The sequence below is a fragment of the Quercus robur genome, chromosome 8 (genome assembly GCF_932294415.1).
Source record: "Quercus robur chromosome 8, dhQueRobu3.1, whole genome shotgun sequence".
Lineage (NCBI taxonomy): Eukaryota > Viridiplantae > Streptophyta > Magnoliopsida > Fagales > Fagaceae > Quercus > Quercus robur.
In genome coordinates, this window is record NC_065541.1 from 41,937,324 (window position 1) to 41,953,148 (window position 15,825).

Below are 15,825 nucleotides of genomic sequence, written 5' to 3' on the forward strand. Positions count from 1 at the left end.
TGTGGCCAAGTTTTTCACGTAAAGGAGAGTAAACTTTGAAGCTGTGGCAAATACATTGAAAAGCACTTGGAAGACAGATTTAAGTTTTGAGGTTTGTGATCTACAAAAAAATAAAGCAATCTTTTTATTTGTAGATGAGACTGACATGGTTCGCGTTTTGACTAATGGTCCACGGTCTTTTGATAAGTATCTCTTAGCAGTATACAAATTGGGCGAGGAGGAACGCATACAAAATATTAGTTTTGAGAAGACTAGTTTTTGGGTTTAGTTTCATGACATCCCGGCCAGAAGAATGACTAAGGAAACTGGTGAGCGGATTGGAAGGACGTTGGGCGAAGTTGAAGAGGTGGACATCCTAGCGACGACTATTCTCCTGGGAAGTACATTAGAGTTCATGTGAAATTGGATATCACACAACCTTTGTGCTGAGGAAGATTGGTTAAGTTTGGAGGGCCAACGTTGGTGTGGGTGTTGAATATTAGCATAGAGATGTGTCATATCATGTTGTGTATGCTAGAATGGATGCGGAAGGGGAAGCATATAATAGGAACATTAAGAACACGAGGGTTACGTGGTTCAGCCTTGACGGTTTACATCCACGGAGGAATCCCTTAAAGGCTACATCTTTATTGTGTATAAGAGTGTAGTACAATAACCTGTGTTACAATGAACCCTAACATGAGTATATATAGGCGATTAAACCCTAGACTACTAGTACAAGCAGGGTCAAAAGTGCTCACGGGTCAGATCCGGGTGGTCCGGGTCGGGTCGGTCCGGGTCAACGACGTGGTGCTGACGAGACGACACTGCTGACGTGGCTGATGACGTGTCGCTGACGTGTACTAGGGCTAATGTGGCCGTGCTTGCGTGGCTGCTGACGTGGATCGATGAGGTCATCCGGTGACGTCAGATGACGTCAGCAGGAGTTTTCCGGCGCGTGGAATGCGCGTGACAGCGTCACCGGCGCGTGGAGGAGAAGCCAGAAATCCTGGAAGCGCGTGAGAGCGCGTGTAATCTCAGATGAGGGCCGGAATCGCAGGTTTCGTAGATCGGCGGACGGGGAGGCTGATTGGGTGGCGCGTGCGCCCAGAATACGATCTAGAAGTCAGGATTCTATGGCGGCGCGTGGGAGATTTTCCAGAGGCTACGGAGGCGCGTGGAGGTACGTGGCAAGGCTTCGTGTGACCGGATTTCTGGGTTTTGGTTGCGGGAGATCTTGGAGCACGTCTGTGGTGTTGGTTTCATCAGGCGAAGCTTGAAGTTGCATAGATCTGAGATTGATGTCACGGGTTTGCTTGAGTTTGTGGATCTTGGACACAGCACTGCGCCACGGTGGCTGCGAGATGCCGTGGAGTCTAGATCCAGCAGAGAAGCATGCGTGACTTCTGTTGGCGGTGTGCACGTGAGAATCTTTTTTGTTTGCTAGAGATATTTGTTTGATGCCAAGAACGGAGTTTGGCTCTGATACCATGTTAAATATTAGCAACGCGATGTGTTATATCATGTTGTGTATGCTAGAGTAGATGCGGAAGAGGAAGCATAGAGGAGGAACACTGAGAACACAAGGGTTACGTGGTTCAGCCTTACGGCCTACATCCATGGAGGAATCCCTTAAGGGCTACATCTTTATTGTATGAGAGTGTAGTACAATAACCTCCTATGTTACAATGAACCCTAACATGAGTATATATAGGCGACTAAACCCTAGACTACTAGTGCAAGCAGGAATGGGCTTGGGCCTATTACATTGGGCCAATATGTCTAATATATATCTCTAACAAAAACAAACTCAAGGGGGTTTGAGGATTTTAGATTTGTAAACTTTGGTATTGATACATGTAAGAGACCAAACTGGTTTCCCCATGGTGTATCGGATTTAGGTTTGATCATCTCTTTGACAGACTTGTAGCCCCTAACTATCCTTGTACTGAGAAACACTATTGCTGTGGAATCCGCTTTGCATGATTTCTGGCTAATCTCTTGCATATATAACCGGGTGCCAAAGAAGATTATACCAGTAATTACATCATTTATGGTCTGCACTTGAGAATATATTATTCAATTGAGTAAAAATAAACTAATTCTCACCAAAAAGCCAAATGAAAACAAGCTTTTCAAATTTTAGTCCAATCATCTGACAATATTGAATGAATGGAAAAATATGAAGAAAAGAAGAAGAAAATATAGTGTTTTCTAGGTGAGCAAGAGAAATAAAAATTTGATATAACCATCGAAAATCTGATAACTTAGAGCAATGGCATAAGTCTCTCTAAAATAGAGTAAGGGAAGAAAACCCAAAAAGCACCCCACATTAGCTTTCCCATCCTTTCTATATTTTGGGGTTTTGCTACAATTGCTCCCTATATTTAGGGAGCAACGTTCATTCTCCAAATCAATATTTTAGTAGTTTTTGTATTATGGTAATTGTGACAAAGAAAATTTTCATTCTCCAAATCAATATTTTAGTAGTTTTTGTATTGTGGCAATTGTGATAAAGTAAAATTTGTGTTTTGAAAAGTGAAAGGAAAAAAAAAAAAAAAAAGAGATGAATAATATTTAAATGAAATAGGGTTTAGAATAGGAAATTTGATGTAGGTGTTTTAAAAAGTGATTAATTAAAATAAAAAATAAGTTTTTATTCTAAAATAAGGAGAAAATTTTAAGTAAACTGATGTAATTGCTCTTGTTGATAACATGAGTTCCATTAGTTAACAGTAGGTTTGGAATTCTAGGACTAAGTACAGTTGTGCAAAAAAACATGATTAGTGGACACTCCTAGATGAGGAATAAATAAACCTCTTGAGTATATATATGCAGCCAACCACCTTTTACCCATCGGCTGATCTCTTGGGTAAATTGATTGGATGTAGACAGTACATACCAAGATTGATATGCGAATGAAATTGATTCATATTTCAATATTTAAAAAATTAAAAAACTCTATTGAAAAGATGAACAAACGTGTGCCTTGGAACTGTTGAACAAACAATAAAATGTATGTAGGGTTTCATTCACAGCTACTAGCGTACCAGATCCCATCATAGCATGTTAATATGGCATATGTGAAATGAAGTGTATAATTATTGCAAACGCATGTGCGTGTTTGTGTGTGTGTTGATCTTACCACTCCAAGCTTGTCCTTAATAAATTTGATATGATCGAGAGAGAATGTCATAGTTGATATTGTAATTGGTCGAAGCTCCACTCCTTTTTCCCCAGACCTTATCGGAGTTCGATCATCTTCAATCAAATTGCTCTTTAACACGCTCCATCCAAAATCATATATAGTATTAAAGATTAAGGAAAAGAGTTGGGACACCCCTCTGCTTAATCTATCACTTTTTGACTCTGAGCGTTGGCTAAAAGGAAATGTTAAGGGCTGAGAAGGATTATCAGCTCTTTGCAGACTAGAAAGAAGTGCACCCATGAGAGAGTAACCATCACCAAGAGCATGGTGAAGATTGAATATGATGGTACCAGCTGCATTGCTTGTTGGATATTTAATAACGTGAATTTCCCATAGTGGTTTGTTTTGTGGAAACTGGTTCATCGCTATCTCTGAAATGTAGTTGAAAGTTCAAAAACGTAAACAAAATACCTTTGAACGTTTAGACCCCCAAAATACAACTTAACCAATACAAGCAATATGTCAAACAACTAGTGTGCGGAAACTTAACACATGCTATAATACGAAATTGGTTAAATACTATCTAAGCCATAACAAAATAAAACCACAGCAGATAATATAAAGGCAAAGATAGAGAGGAAGGAAGATGCAAACACAAAGACAACACGCGATGTGTTATCGAAGAGGAAACCGAAGTCCTCGGCTAAAAACCTCTCCGCCGCCCTCCAAGCGGTAATCAATCCACTAGAAAATACAGTTGGGATACAAGGACAGCAATAGACCCTCCAAGCCTAATCTACCCAGTGCACCTAAGCCCTCCAAGCTTCTTGCTCCAACGAGGTTGCGTCGAATCTTTTTCTTTTCTAGCTTCCTGGATTCCGCTACTAGACCATAGCATCAACCAATGAAGATTGGTTCCTTCCTAACTGCTTCCCAGAAATCCAAACAACTGTCTCACAGTGATGATGATGGTGAGAACCAGGTTTGGTATAATGCCTCTCAAGGATTTGACAATGGAGAGGAAGAGAGTAGGGGAATTTGAAGAGACTCTAAAGTAGAGATTGTGGGTGAAACAATCTTGTTTTTCTTTAGGGTTTCTCTCACAAAATTTTCTCTGGAAGCTCTCTTTCAATCGTGGGTAAAAGGAGTATTTATACTGGAGTGGGAGAGGAATGTGAAACGTCAGGTTTTACAAAACAGGGGTGGCTAGCGGCTTGACTAAGTCGCGAGATCCAGTCGCGAGTTAACCGTATGGCCAGTTGTCCTGTTTTGTCCTGTAGTGCTCCAGCTAGCATGACTGTTCATCTTCCAGCATGCTTGGCACGTGTGCTGCTTCTGGCGGCTTGCAGCCGCGAGTCACCCGCGAGTCCCAGCCGCGAGTCTCTGTTTTCTTGCACACTCTTGAGCAAACTTCACTCTATCTCACTCACTACCCTTACAACAAACCCACCTAAATACAGGGTTACTAAATGCTGAATTACAAGCAAATTTGGCACAGAATAAAGCCAATTAGATGGTTGAATAAATTCAACCTTACAATCTCCCCCTTTGGCTATTCCGTGACAAAACCCTAAAATAGACTCTAGACTTAACATGTGAGTTGGGAACAATTGAACAAAACTCACTCACACGTAACTCTAGAAGCTGTGAAGCACTTGAATCATATGAACATAATACTCCTGAAACACAACAATACACCATGATCATTGTAAGCAGAAAATTATAAATGCATATGAAACAAGCAATATGAGATCAAGCAAAGATGGAGTTAATAAACAAACCATGGCTTGATCAACCAAGTGAACACCACAAGCTAGTGATCACAGTGCTCATTCACACTTGGAATGAACACAAGGACATACAAGTTAACAAGCACAAGGCAAGACACTTTTATGCTCAACACTCAACCAATGCATAACACACAAGGCATATGCATCTAGGAACAATCCTACAAGGGCACAAGAGTGACAGTAGATAAACCAAAATGCAGAACATTTAGATTAAAGTACTGATTTCAACATAGCATAAAGGCTGCATTAAGCAAGGTACATACCATAAAGCCTACAAACTATGCATAAAACATTAACCCTAAAAGCTTACAAAAGCACATGGGTACAAACACAAAAAACATCCTGAATAACATCATCAAAATATATTAAAGTTTAAATTTAAGCCAAGAGTATAAGTAATAAGTTAGAAACAACTATACACAAAATACCCAAAAACATAAGCATATATAAACAAAGTTTCTGAATTTGATAACTATGACAACTCCCCCTCAACACATTACTCCCCCTTAAGATTTGCTTTTCTGCTTTTCATCATCAATGACATCTCCCCCTTTTTGACCGGAATGGCCAAAGGGTCACTGGTTATGCTGAGTGGTGAAGCTGTCAAGTTTTGCAGACAAGACATCAATCTGGTCCTGCATGGCTCTCATCCGCTCAGAGTGCTCAGTCTGGACTTCCCTGATCCCATCAAGTCTTTCCAGAATGATTTGGAAAGCATCTGGAGGTGTATCTGAAGAGGTTGAAGCTCTAGACCTTTTGCCACTCCTCCTGGGTGTTGAGGTTGATGTATGCCCTGCAGCCTCTGCTTCAGTCTCCATTGGGACACCCTCTCCTTCATCACCATCATCTTCTTTTCCTGGAAGCCTAACACTTATCCTTTTGCAGGTAAGCTTGTTAATTGCAGAGGGTGTGGACATGTGACTGATGTCTTGAGGGATTGGAACACCCTTCCTTCTAAAAATCCTCATTAGCAAACTGGGAAAGATCAATTTAGGCCTAGAGGTTGTTCTAGTCTCATCCACAATGGTGTCATATATGTGGGAACTTATGTCTATGAAATTCTTTTCTTTGAGATCCATCAGAAAAACTGCTCTAGCACAATTGATTGTAGTCAATTTCTTAATGGGATAGAGGTTAAGCATCATGATTATTGTAAGGCACCTCATGTCCACTGGAAAGGCAGTGGTATTCAAACATTTCCCTTCTTTTTGCCCACCTATCCTTTGTTGAACTGTTTCAATAGAAACACTCCTATCCTTGTAATTGATAAATTCTTCATCATCTAATCCTTCAAGCCCTAATGCATCATCAATGACATGTGCATCCAAAACGAATTCTTTACCTCTAACCCAGCAACTCAATTCATTCTCCTTTATCACAGCATTTGAGTAAAACTCCCTAATCAGGGGTTCACACACAACAGGGAAATCACTCAGAAGCTTTTCCCATCCTCTTCCCTCAAAACAACTGGGGATAAAGGTTTGTCTTAAGTCCTCCAAATCTACAAATCTCTCTTGAATAATTCCTGCATTCAAGAAGTTATCCTTGTATCTCTCAAAGTGATGAACTGACCTAAACAGTTTAGAATCTATTTTTAATCTTTTGTCAGTCTTCTTTGCAGTAGATTTCTTCTTCTGAGGTGAGGGAGCCATCTGTGAACGCCACAACAACATAGAACAATATATGTGCATAACCAGTCAGTACCATGTAATTAACAAATAGATATCAACCATACAAATGAACTTTGAACACTTAAACAATAAGCTACTTAGATCAATCACATGGAAAAACCAAGCCTAGGATAGGAAACACATGAACAACATGGAGAAACTATCCTAAAGGCAGATATATGTCATTGAGACAGATAATGGAAAAATGATATGACACACAATCAGTATTTTGAGGCTAACAGAAGCTCCCAACAGATTAACACACTAGAACAAGCATATTCAGCACAGTAAAAACACACAATATCCAACGGAACATTTTGGAACAACACAACAGCTCAAGATCAGATAAAATAAAAGACACACTAAGCTAAGCACAGGATGAAGATCAAAAAGGAAACGACTATCATCAACACAAACTTTAGCAACAGCAACCACAAGCTAAGCATGAACAAAGAGCAAAATCCGAAACACAAACCCATTTCTAAATCACAAACATATGCGAAAAATCAAAGGGGAAAAACACAAAATCAAGTAGAAAAGAGTGCAAAACTGAAAACCCATACCTGTGACTTGAAGATTTTGAGCTACAAGAATGCAACAATGGAGATTGGAAATGGGAGCACGGAGTGTTTGGGAGGGAGATAGTATAGAGAGAAGATGAACAGTCACAAAAGTTCGAGGGAAAAACTGAAAAGAGGTTTAAAAACTGCTCCTGTTTCTGCTAAACACGCGTTTTTCGCGACTTGATTAAGTCGTCACACAGTCGCCAGCTCAAGCCGCCAAAGCACTCAAGAACAAAATTTTGAAAAATTTTTCTAAGTGTTTTTCGCGACTGGAAGGTCTACCCGCGAGTGAGTCGCGAGCTGAGCCGCGAAAATCTCTGAGTGAATCTCGCGACTGGACCTTCCACTCGCGAACAAGTCGCCAAAAATGACCAGCGAAGATGCGACTGAGGCTCGCGACTTGACATACCCGCGACTGAGCCGCCAAAACAGGGCAAAATTGGATTTTTGAAATTTTCAGATTTTTCAAATAAAATACTTTCCAAAAACACCTAAAACACTCAAAAATCTTTTTGTGCTTGAATTAACAAAGATTGAGCATGTGAAAACACATTTCATCAAGTACAATCACACAAATGAATATGGCATTTATTGAACATAAACTTGTGTGTTGTGTGTGGATATCAACAATGAGATAGTCTTTCGTCCAATGTGAAGCTTCAATAATCAATTCAGCCAAGGCATACACAATTAGCACTAGATCATGTGACCCATCTCAATTATAGAAATATGTATATATGACCTCCCACACAACTTGATAACATAACTTGGAGCTTATCATTTGACTCCACTTTCAATCATAACATTTGATCTTTTTGATCTTTTTGAGGCAATCACCTCTCATTGTGAGAGTGATATTTGACATTTCATCTTAAAGAACAGGCCTTTGGCCTTTTTGAATAAACATTCACTTTAATATAAGGTCGCTTACCCTTTTTCCTAGTCAAATACTAGAATGTGCGACAGGCTTTTGCAGCTCAATATCTCTTTTCATTTGGAGATTTACATTTGGTGAGCTCTTTTTAGCAAAACAAAAATAAAAAGTGGGAAGATATATAGACACAAGTCTATGCATGTCTCAAGATCAACATAACCATTCACTAATCATTCATGTCAAGTTTGAAGATCTATTTACAACAATCATACAGATTTCAAAATTTTTCCCACAGTGATATGAGTGCATGAAAACAAGCAATGCTCGAAAATGCACAAAGCCATTAGCACAAAGGTACAAGGCAAAACAAGTTTTGAGACAAGACTCAACAAAGTTAATCAAGCTTTTTGATTTTCTAATTTTTATGTAATTTTTGGATTTTTGACACAAGAAACAAAAAGATTGATAAAACAAAAATTAAAAATATTCACAAGAAGACAAGCAAACAACCAACATCAACAAACAACAAGCAAACCAAACAAACATTGTCACAAAGCATAGGAAGTATTAATGCATAGACATGTTGTAATGCTTATGCATGAGTACCCTTTTTCACCCACACGTCACTTGCGTTTGGGGTGATTTCCTTATAGGATTGGGTACGGGAGTTAGGGCTTTCAAACCTTCGTGAGAAGCTTTCCAAGCAGTTGGTGAATGCACCAATCATCTTCATCACGTTCATCATTCCAGGATCTCCATTTTGATCTCTAGATTGATCACCTGCCCAAATTCTCCTATCATTTCTGGGTCCTCCTGACCTTTGAGGAGTTGCACTGTTCTTTGCTCTCAGCTTTTGGCAATTTGGTCGAGTATGCCCTTGAAGTCCGCAATAATGGCACACATAAGTTCCTCTAGGACCTCTTTGTGGTCGTGGATGTGACTTGGCACGAGATTCAGACCTACCCACAGATTGATTACGGGGATTCAGCATCCGTTGGTTCACCACATTCTTCTTCTCCTCCACCTCGAGCTTCTCACCAGTAAGGTCAGCTACAACTGGATCTTTGGCCTTTACAAACTTCACTTCTTTAGTGACATTTCCAGATGAACTACTTCCTCCGGTATATCCTAATCCGGATTTGTCTGAAAAGCTCTTTTGAGATGATATAACATCATCTAGCTTCTTGGTGGTGACCCTCTCTATTTTAGCATTCGCTTGCACAACCTCATTCTCAAGAAATCTCACTTTTGTGTAAGCTTCGGACAACTCACCATTCAGTGTTTCTATCTCACATTTGGCCTCCCTATATCGAATTAGGAGACTTTTGTAGTCCTCCTCAGCCTTCTTCATTTTTCTCACAGCAGCCTTGGCCACCCTTGTGTGCTCACCCGACTTCTCCAAGAGTGAGTTATAATTCTCTTGAAGATTTGCTGTGCTTTCATTTTCTTCAGCATCTGATTCTTCAACAATTCCTAGTGATTCATCATCACTATGTTCTCCAAGGTCTCGCACAAGCAGATTTAACTCATCCGAAGACTCAACATGAGCAATAGTCATAAAAGCTGAATAGTTCCCCTCTCCATCACAGCTCTCTTCAGATTCTGAGTCAAACGAATCCGAGTCACTCAAGGTCGTGGCATACACTTTACCTTTCGATTTCAAATAATTCGGACATTCCTTCTTAAAGTGTCCATGCCCGTTACATTCGAAACAAGTGACACCTTGTGTGGGTTGGGATTCTTTTCCATCTTTCTTTTTGAAATCCCTCTTCTCCCTTCCAGAACTTTGGAATTTTCTTTTATCATCAAATTTGCCATTATTTTTGAATTTCAAAAACTTTCTGAAATTTTTGACAAGGTAGGCTACATCTTTGTCAACCACATCTTCTCCCGATGAGTCTTGATCTTCCACCTTCTCATTAATGGTCTTTAGAGCAAGAGATTTACTCTTCCGTTGATTGGGCAGCGACATCTCATAAGTCTGCAGAGAACCAACCAGCTCCTGTACTTTGATGTCATCAAGGTCCTTGCTCTCTTCAATTGCTGTCACTTTAGCACGAAAACTTTCCGGCAATGATCAAAGGATCTTCCTTACAATCTTTGAGTCCTCCGTTTTCTCCCCCAAGTTGAACTTACTGACAACCACCTCATTTAGCTTCCCATAGAAAGAGTCAAAAGACTCATCCTCACTCATTTTGAGCTCCTCAAACCGAGTGGTCAGCATTTGTAACTTGGTGTCTTTCACTTTCTTCGTGCCTTCATAAGTGGTTTCCAGAATCTCCCATGCTTCTTTGGCAATGGTAATGTGAGAAATCCTGTGAAATTCATCTGGAGACACACCACAGAAAATAGCATTGAGTGCTTTACTGTTAGCATTAGATGCAGTAAGTGCTGCCTTATCCCATGTGGATTTGGCTGCCTCAGGTTTGGTCCAACCAATCTCAACAGCATCCCAAACGGATTTATCAATAGAACACAGAAAAGCTCTCATGCGAACCTTCCAAAAAGCATAATTACTACTATCAATATATGGAGGTGCATTTAGGGATTGAGACCTATCCATCTCAAAAGGGAGTCAAGGATCACATAATGGTAATGAAACCAATAGCAGTGTACCCGCTCTGATACCAATTGAAAGTTCAAAAACGTGTACAAAACACCTTTGAACGTTTAGACCCCCAAAATACAACTTAACCAATACAAGCAATATGTCAAACAACTAGTGTGCGGAAACTTAACACATGCTATAATACGAAATTGGTTAAATACTATCTAAGCCATAACAAAATAAAACCACAGCAGATAATATAAAGGCAAAGATAGAGAGGAAGGAAGATGCAAACACAAAGACAACACGCGATGTGTTATCGAAGAGGAAACCGAAGTCCTCAGCGAAAAACCTCTCCGCCGCCCTCCAAGCGGTAATCAATCCACTAGAAAATACAGTTGGGATACAAGGACAGCAATAGACCCTCCAAGCCTAATCTACCCAGTGCACCTAAGCCCTCCAAGCTTCTTGCTCCAACGAGGTTGCGCCGAACCTTTTTCTTTTCTAGCTTCCTGGATTCCGCTACTAGACCATAGCATCAACCAATGAAGATTGGTTCCTTCCTAACTGCTTCCCAGAAATCCAAACAACTGTCTCACAGTGATGATGATGGTGAGAACCAGGTTTGGTATAATGCCTCTCAAGGATTTGACAATGGAGAGGAAGAGAGTAGGGGAATTTGAAGAGACTCTAAGGTAGAGATTGTGGGTGAAACAATCTTGTTTTTCTTTAGGGTTTCTCTCACAAAATTCTCTCTGGAAGCTCTCTTTCAATCGTGGGTAAAAGGGGTATTTATACTGGAGTGGGAGAGGAATGTGAAACGTCAGGTTTTACAAAACAGGGGTGGCTCGCGGCTTGACCTCGCGGCTTGACTAAGTCGCGAGATCCAGTCGCGAGTTAACCGTATGGCCAGTTGTCCTGTTTTGTCCTGTAGTGCTCCAGCTAGCATGACTGTTCATTTCCAGCATGCTTGGCACGTGTGCTGCTTCTGGCGGCTTGCAGCCGCGAGTCACCCGCGAGTCCCAGCCGCGAGTCTCTGTTTTCTTGCACACTCTTGAGCAAACTTCATTCTATCTCACTCACTACCCTTACAACAAACCCACCTAAATACAGGGTTACTAAATGCTGAATTACAAGCAAATTTGGCACGGAATAAAGCCAATTAGATGGTTGAATAAATTCAACCTTACAGTAGTCATCATAATATTTGTCATATGAATCAGGTGACAATCCAATAAGGAAAATGGGAACGTTAATGTGGTCTTCAAGCTTCACTTCTACTCTTTTCCATTGTTTCTCACCTTTTTTACCTGTAATCTATTTTCAAATTCTCACTACCAATTAGTGCCATTTTTGAAATAGGCTAAAATAACTTCTTCTTTTTGCTTAAATACTATTAAAATTAAAGAACTTAGTATTCTGGAAGAAAGGTAATTAATTAGAAAATAATGAATAAAACAACTTCGAAAATATGCTACAGGCTTAATACTTTCTCATAGCTAGTTAACCATATACTGCTTTTGCACGCGTATAACAACTTCATCTAATTAAACTGAGAAATTAAGAAATTTGTAAGTGTATTATAAAAGGAGAGAGAGAGAGAGAGAGAGAGAGAGAGAGAGAGAGAGAGAGAGAGAGAGAGAGGAGCACCATAATGGAGGAGAAACGAGGATTGATGGGGAGGAACACATCTTTGAGCAATGACATTATGGAGGGCAGGTTGTTGATTGGAATCTCAAATTCCATAACAGCAATAATGGATATTGACAGCACAGAGCTGTTGAAATACTGTCCAGTAGGAGTTACTGGCTCCAATCCTTCCTCGAACTCCATTATTTATAATGCGATCACTCAGCACAAAAGAAAACTATTTTGCTTCACAAGTTCCTTTTTTTCTTTTATGAAAAGCTTCATAAGTTGTTGCATATACTCCCCCTGCTTGAGAAAACACAAACAAAAAAAGAAAAGAAAAAAGTATTAAACTGTTAATGACATTAAACCGTACTATGATAGGAAAAAAACATTCATGACATTGACAGGTACAAAGATCGGCCCTGACCATCAAATATTTCGGCTACCGTAATTTTCCTAGTACATAATAATAATAAAAAAAAAATCTAGAATCATATCAAAAAATCATTTTTTTTTTTTTTTTTTTTTTTTACAATTATTCACGTACCAAATAATAGATGGTAGAGAAAAAATGGTGATCAACACTATCTTCAAAAAAGAATCGGTGAAATAGACATACGTAGGTACAAAGATGGGCCCTTATGACCATCAAAGATTTCAGCTATCTTAATTTGCCTAGTACATAATAAAAAATTCTAGAATTATGTAAAAAATCACAACTTTTGTCGTAAGTGTTCACGTACCAAACAATAAGTGGTGGAGAAAAAGTGATGATCAACACTATTTCGAAGAAAGAATTGATGAAATAAACACTTCTATAAGGATCATGTGAAAGTAACAAGCAGTCAATCACAATTTGTCACATAAGATAATTGTAGCAAAAATTATAACTTTTTATATGATACTAGAATTTCTTGACCTAATTTGCATTACTGTCCACATTGAAAGGTTAGACAGGGCAGAGAGGGATAATGCATGCGTGGTGGAAATTCAAACAATTACATTTAAAAAGTACACTTTTTTTTTTTTTTTGGCTAATAAGAGGAAACAATTACATTTTAAATAAAAAGGTATTCTCTTTTCATAAGAAAAAAATACAATTGATATACAGGGACAAATAAAGATATCAAATAAATAGCAAAGAAATAAAAATTACAGGACATGCACTTATATAGCTGTAAACAGATAGTAGTAATTAAAATCCCAAACATGAATGAGCAAATAGTAAATATTCGTACTGAAAATTTTTGAAGAGGAAGTGTAGGTTGGATCAACATCAACCAACTTGAGCGAGGGAGCTATTCCTAACAGAGGAGTGTGTAAGAGTTCTCTGATGCTTTGCATTTAAGAAAAAAAATTTCACAGTATGTGGACCCTCAACCTAGAATAGGGCTTCTCTTGATATTGGGGCATGAGAAGTTTTACTTTGTCTACTGTTTTTGTCCGCAGTATGTGGACCTTCAACCTAGAATAGCCCCTTGCCGTTTCTTCGTGCTCTATATGGATTCCTTTCTTCTTCCTTAATCCTGTATGTTACCCAAAAGCTTGGAATGACTTCTAATCTAAGATTGGAATGACTTTAGATTACAAGTCATCTCTAGTGGGCTAAGCTACAAGATGAACCCAAAAGGATTAAAGGAATTATCAATGCCTGGTAAAGTTATACGTTTACCGTATTATGGATCTGGTTGAAATACTGTTCTCAAAAATAAAAATAACAAATCTCAACTTAAACAATTCCAAATTTAGGACTTTAGACTACACCAAATTGTAAAAGGACCCTTAAAGTTTGGATCAATTACGAATAGACTCTATACGTTATTAGGTTTGTATTATTGACTCATAATACTATTTGACGGAAAATTATTAGGTGCTCCCGGAGTACCATAAATACGTACTCCCTCTTCTCACATGAATGGTGGGTTCCATCACGAATTTAATTAGTGGGACCCACCATTCATGTGAGAGGAGGGAGTATGCATTTATAGTACTCCGGGAGTACACAATAATTTCCACTGTTTGACTACATTGACCACTCTGTCAAGTTTCCAAGCATCATGAGTAACGAAAGGGGATCATGTGGACTGCACATGACCACTATCTAATATAAATTTTTTTTTTATTAAATCTTACTAAAAATTTGTTTTATATGTTTTGTCAGTTCCTCTATCCTTAGAATTTCTAATGCCATCACTCTCTCAAAATAATTTAATCATTAAGGGTTGGATCTCTTACTCCTCTAACTGAGCATAGTCATTCTGTTTGTTTTTAGACCCCTTAAAACACAACCAGATTAACCTAGTTAATTAGTCAAGTGATTACTTAGTCAAATTAATCAGATCTAGACTAACACAAATATATCATATTATTGTAAAGTACGGAAAATAAAGAACACAACGATATGTTAACCTAAGAAAACCAAACCGGAAAAAAACTTGGGGAGGATTTAACCTAACTATCCTCAAGGTAAAATGTAAATCCACTATGAAAGAATTGAATTTTGTACAATAGAACTTAGACCACTAATATTCTATTGCTACCTCGAGTAGAAAACTTACTACTACGACGACCCCATGATAGTTCCGAGTCCATAGACTATTTCTTTCCTTGGCCTTTGCAAAAACACAAACACCCACGTTTGTGACTTTGAGATCCCACTAAAAGGTTTAGCAACAAAAACTCTTCTGTTTGTGACTTCAAGACCACCTTTGAAGGTTTAGATCATTTGCACCTTTGATGACTAGAGAAGGCAACAACTTCTACAGTATCGGATCTTGAGATTCTTCAAGTAATAACACCGGTAGAAAATATGAAAGAGATTTTTAGGAAAAAAACCCTAAATACAAAAGAGGCACACTCTTCTCTCTCTAAAAAGCCTCTAAAAAATGTGCTTAGGGTTTCTTTTATATACTAGGAGAAGTAGATCTAAAACTCTAATCCTTAATGAGCTTGAACTGTTGTTTGGGCTTAATTAAAATTCTGTAGATACGACTTTTGATCAGTCGAGCCTGTTCTTTGATCGATCGAACTAGGCCAATTCTGAAATCTTCTTTCTGCAGCTTGTATGTTCTTGAATCTTAACTTGAATCACCTTGAGCGTTGTCTAATAATACCTATAGACTTTAAGATCTATATCTAGACAAGTTTGTGTTCACGATTTGTCAATTGTTCTAAACTTTTAGAACCTAACAATCTCCTTTGGCAATTCGTGACAAACTTTCGTACAAAATGAAATGCTCAAATACAAGAACAACCCAATTGTAAGGTTGAATTTATTCAACCATCTAATTGGCTTTATTCCGTACCAAATTTGTTTGTAATTCAGCATTTAGTAACCCTGTATTTAGGTGGGTTTGTTGTAAGGGTAGTGAGTGAGATAGAGTGAAGTTTGCTCAAGAGTGTGCAAGAAAACAGAGACTCGCTGCTCGGCCTCGCAGGTGACTCGCGGCTGCAAGCTGCCAAACGCAGCACACGTGCCAAGCATGCTAGAAGGTAAACAGTCATGCTAGCTGGAGCACTACAGGATAAAACAGAACAACTGGCCATACGGTTATCTCGCGACTGGATCTTGCGACTTAGTCAAGCCCCGAGGTCAAGTCGCGAGCCACCCCTGTTTTGTAA

At 38.9% G+C, this 15,825-nt stretch overlaps 1 protein-coding gene across 1 annotated transcript; it reads right to left on the reverse strand.

The window, feature by feature from the left end:
* Positions 1 to 1,761: 1,761 nt before the first annotated feature.
* LOC126696301 (wax ester synthase/diacylglycerol acyltransferase 11-like) lies at positions 1,762 to 13,677 on the reverse strand. Its single transcript, XM_050393064.1, has 6 exons — positions 13,443 to 13,677; positions 12,223 to 12,507; positions 11,763 to 11,889; positions 7,491 to 7,496; positions 3,125 to 3,558; positions 1,762 to 2,037 (listed from the first exon to the last, which is right to left on the reverse strand). The coding sequence occupies exons 2-6, from the start codon at positions 12,403 to 12,405 to the stop codon at positions 1,762 to 1,764; spliced, it is 1,026 nt and encodes a 341-aa protein (XP_050249021.1). The 5' UTR covers positions 12,406 to 12,507; positions 13,443 to 13,677.
* Between the last annotated feature and the right edge of the window lie 2,148 nt (positions 13,678 to 15,825).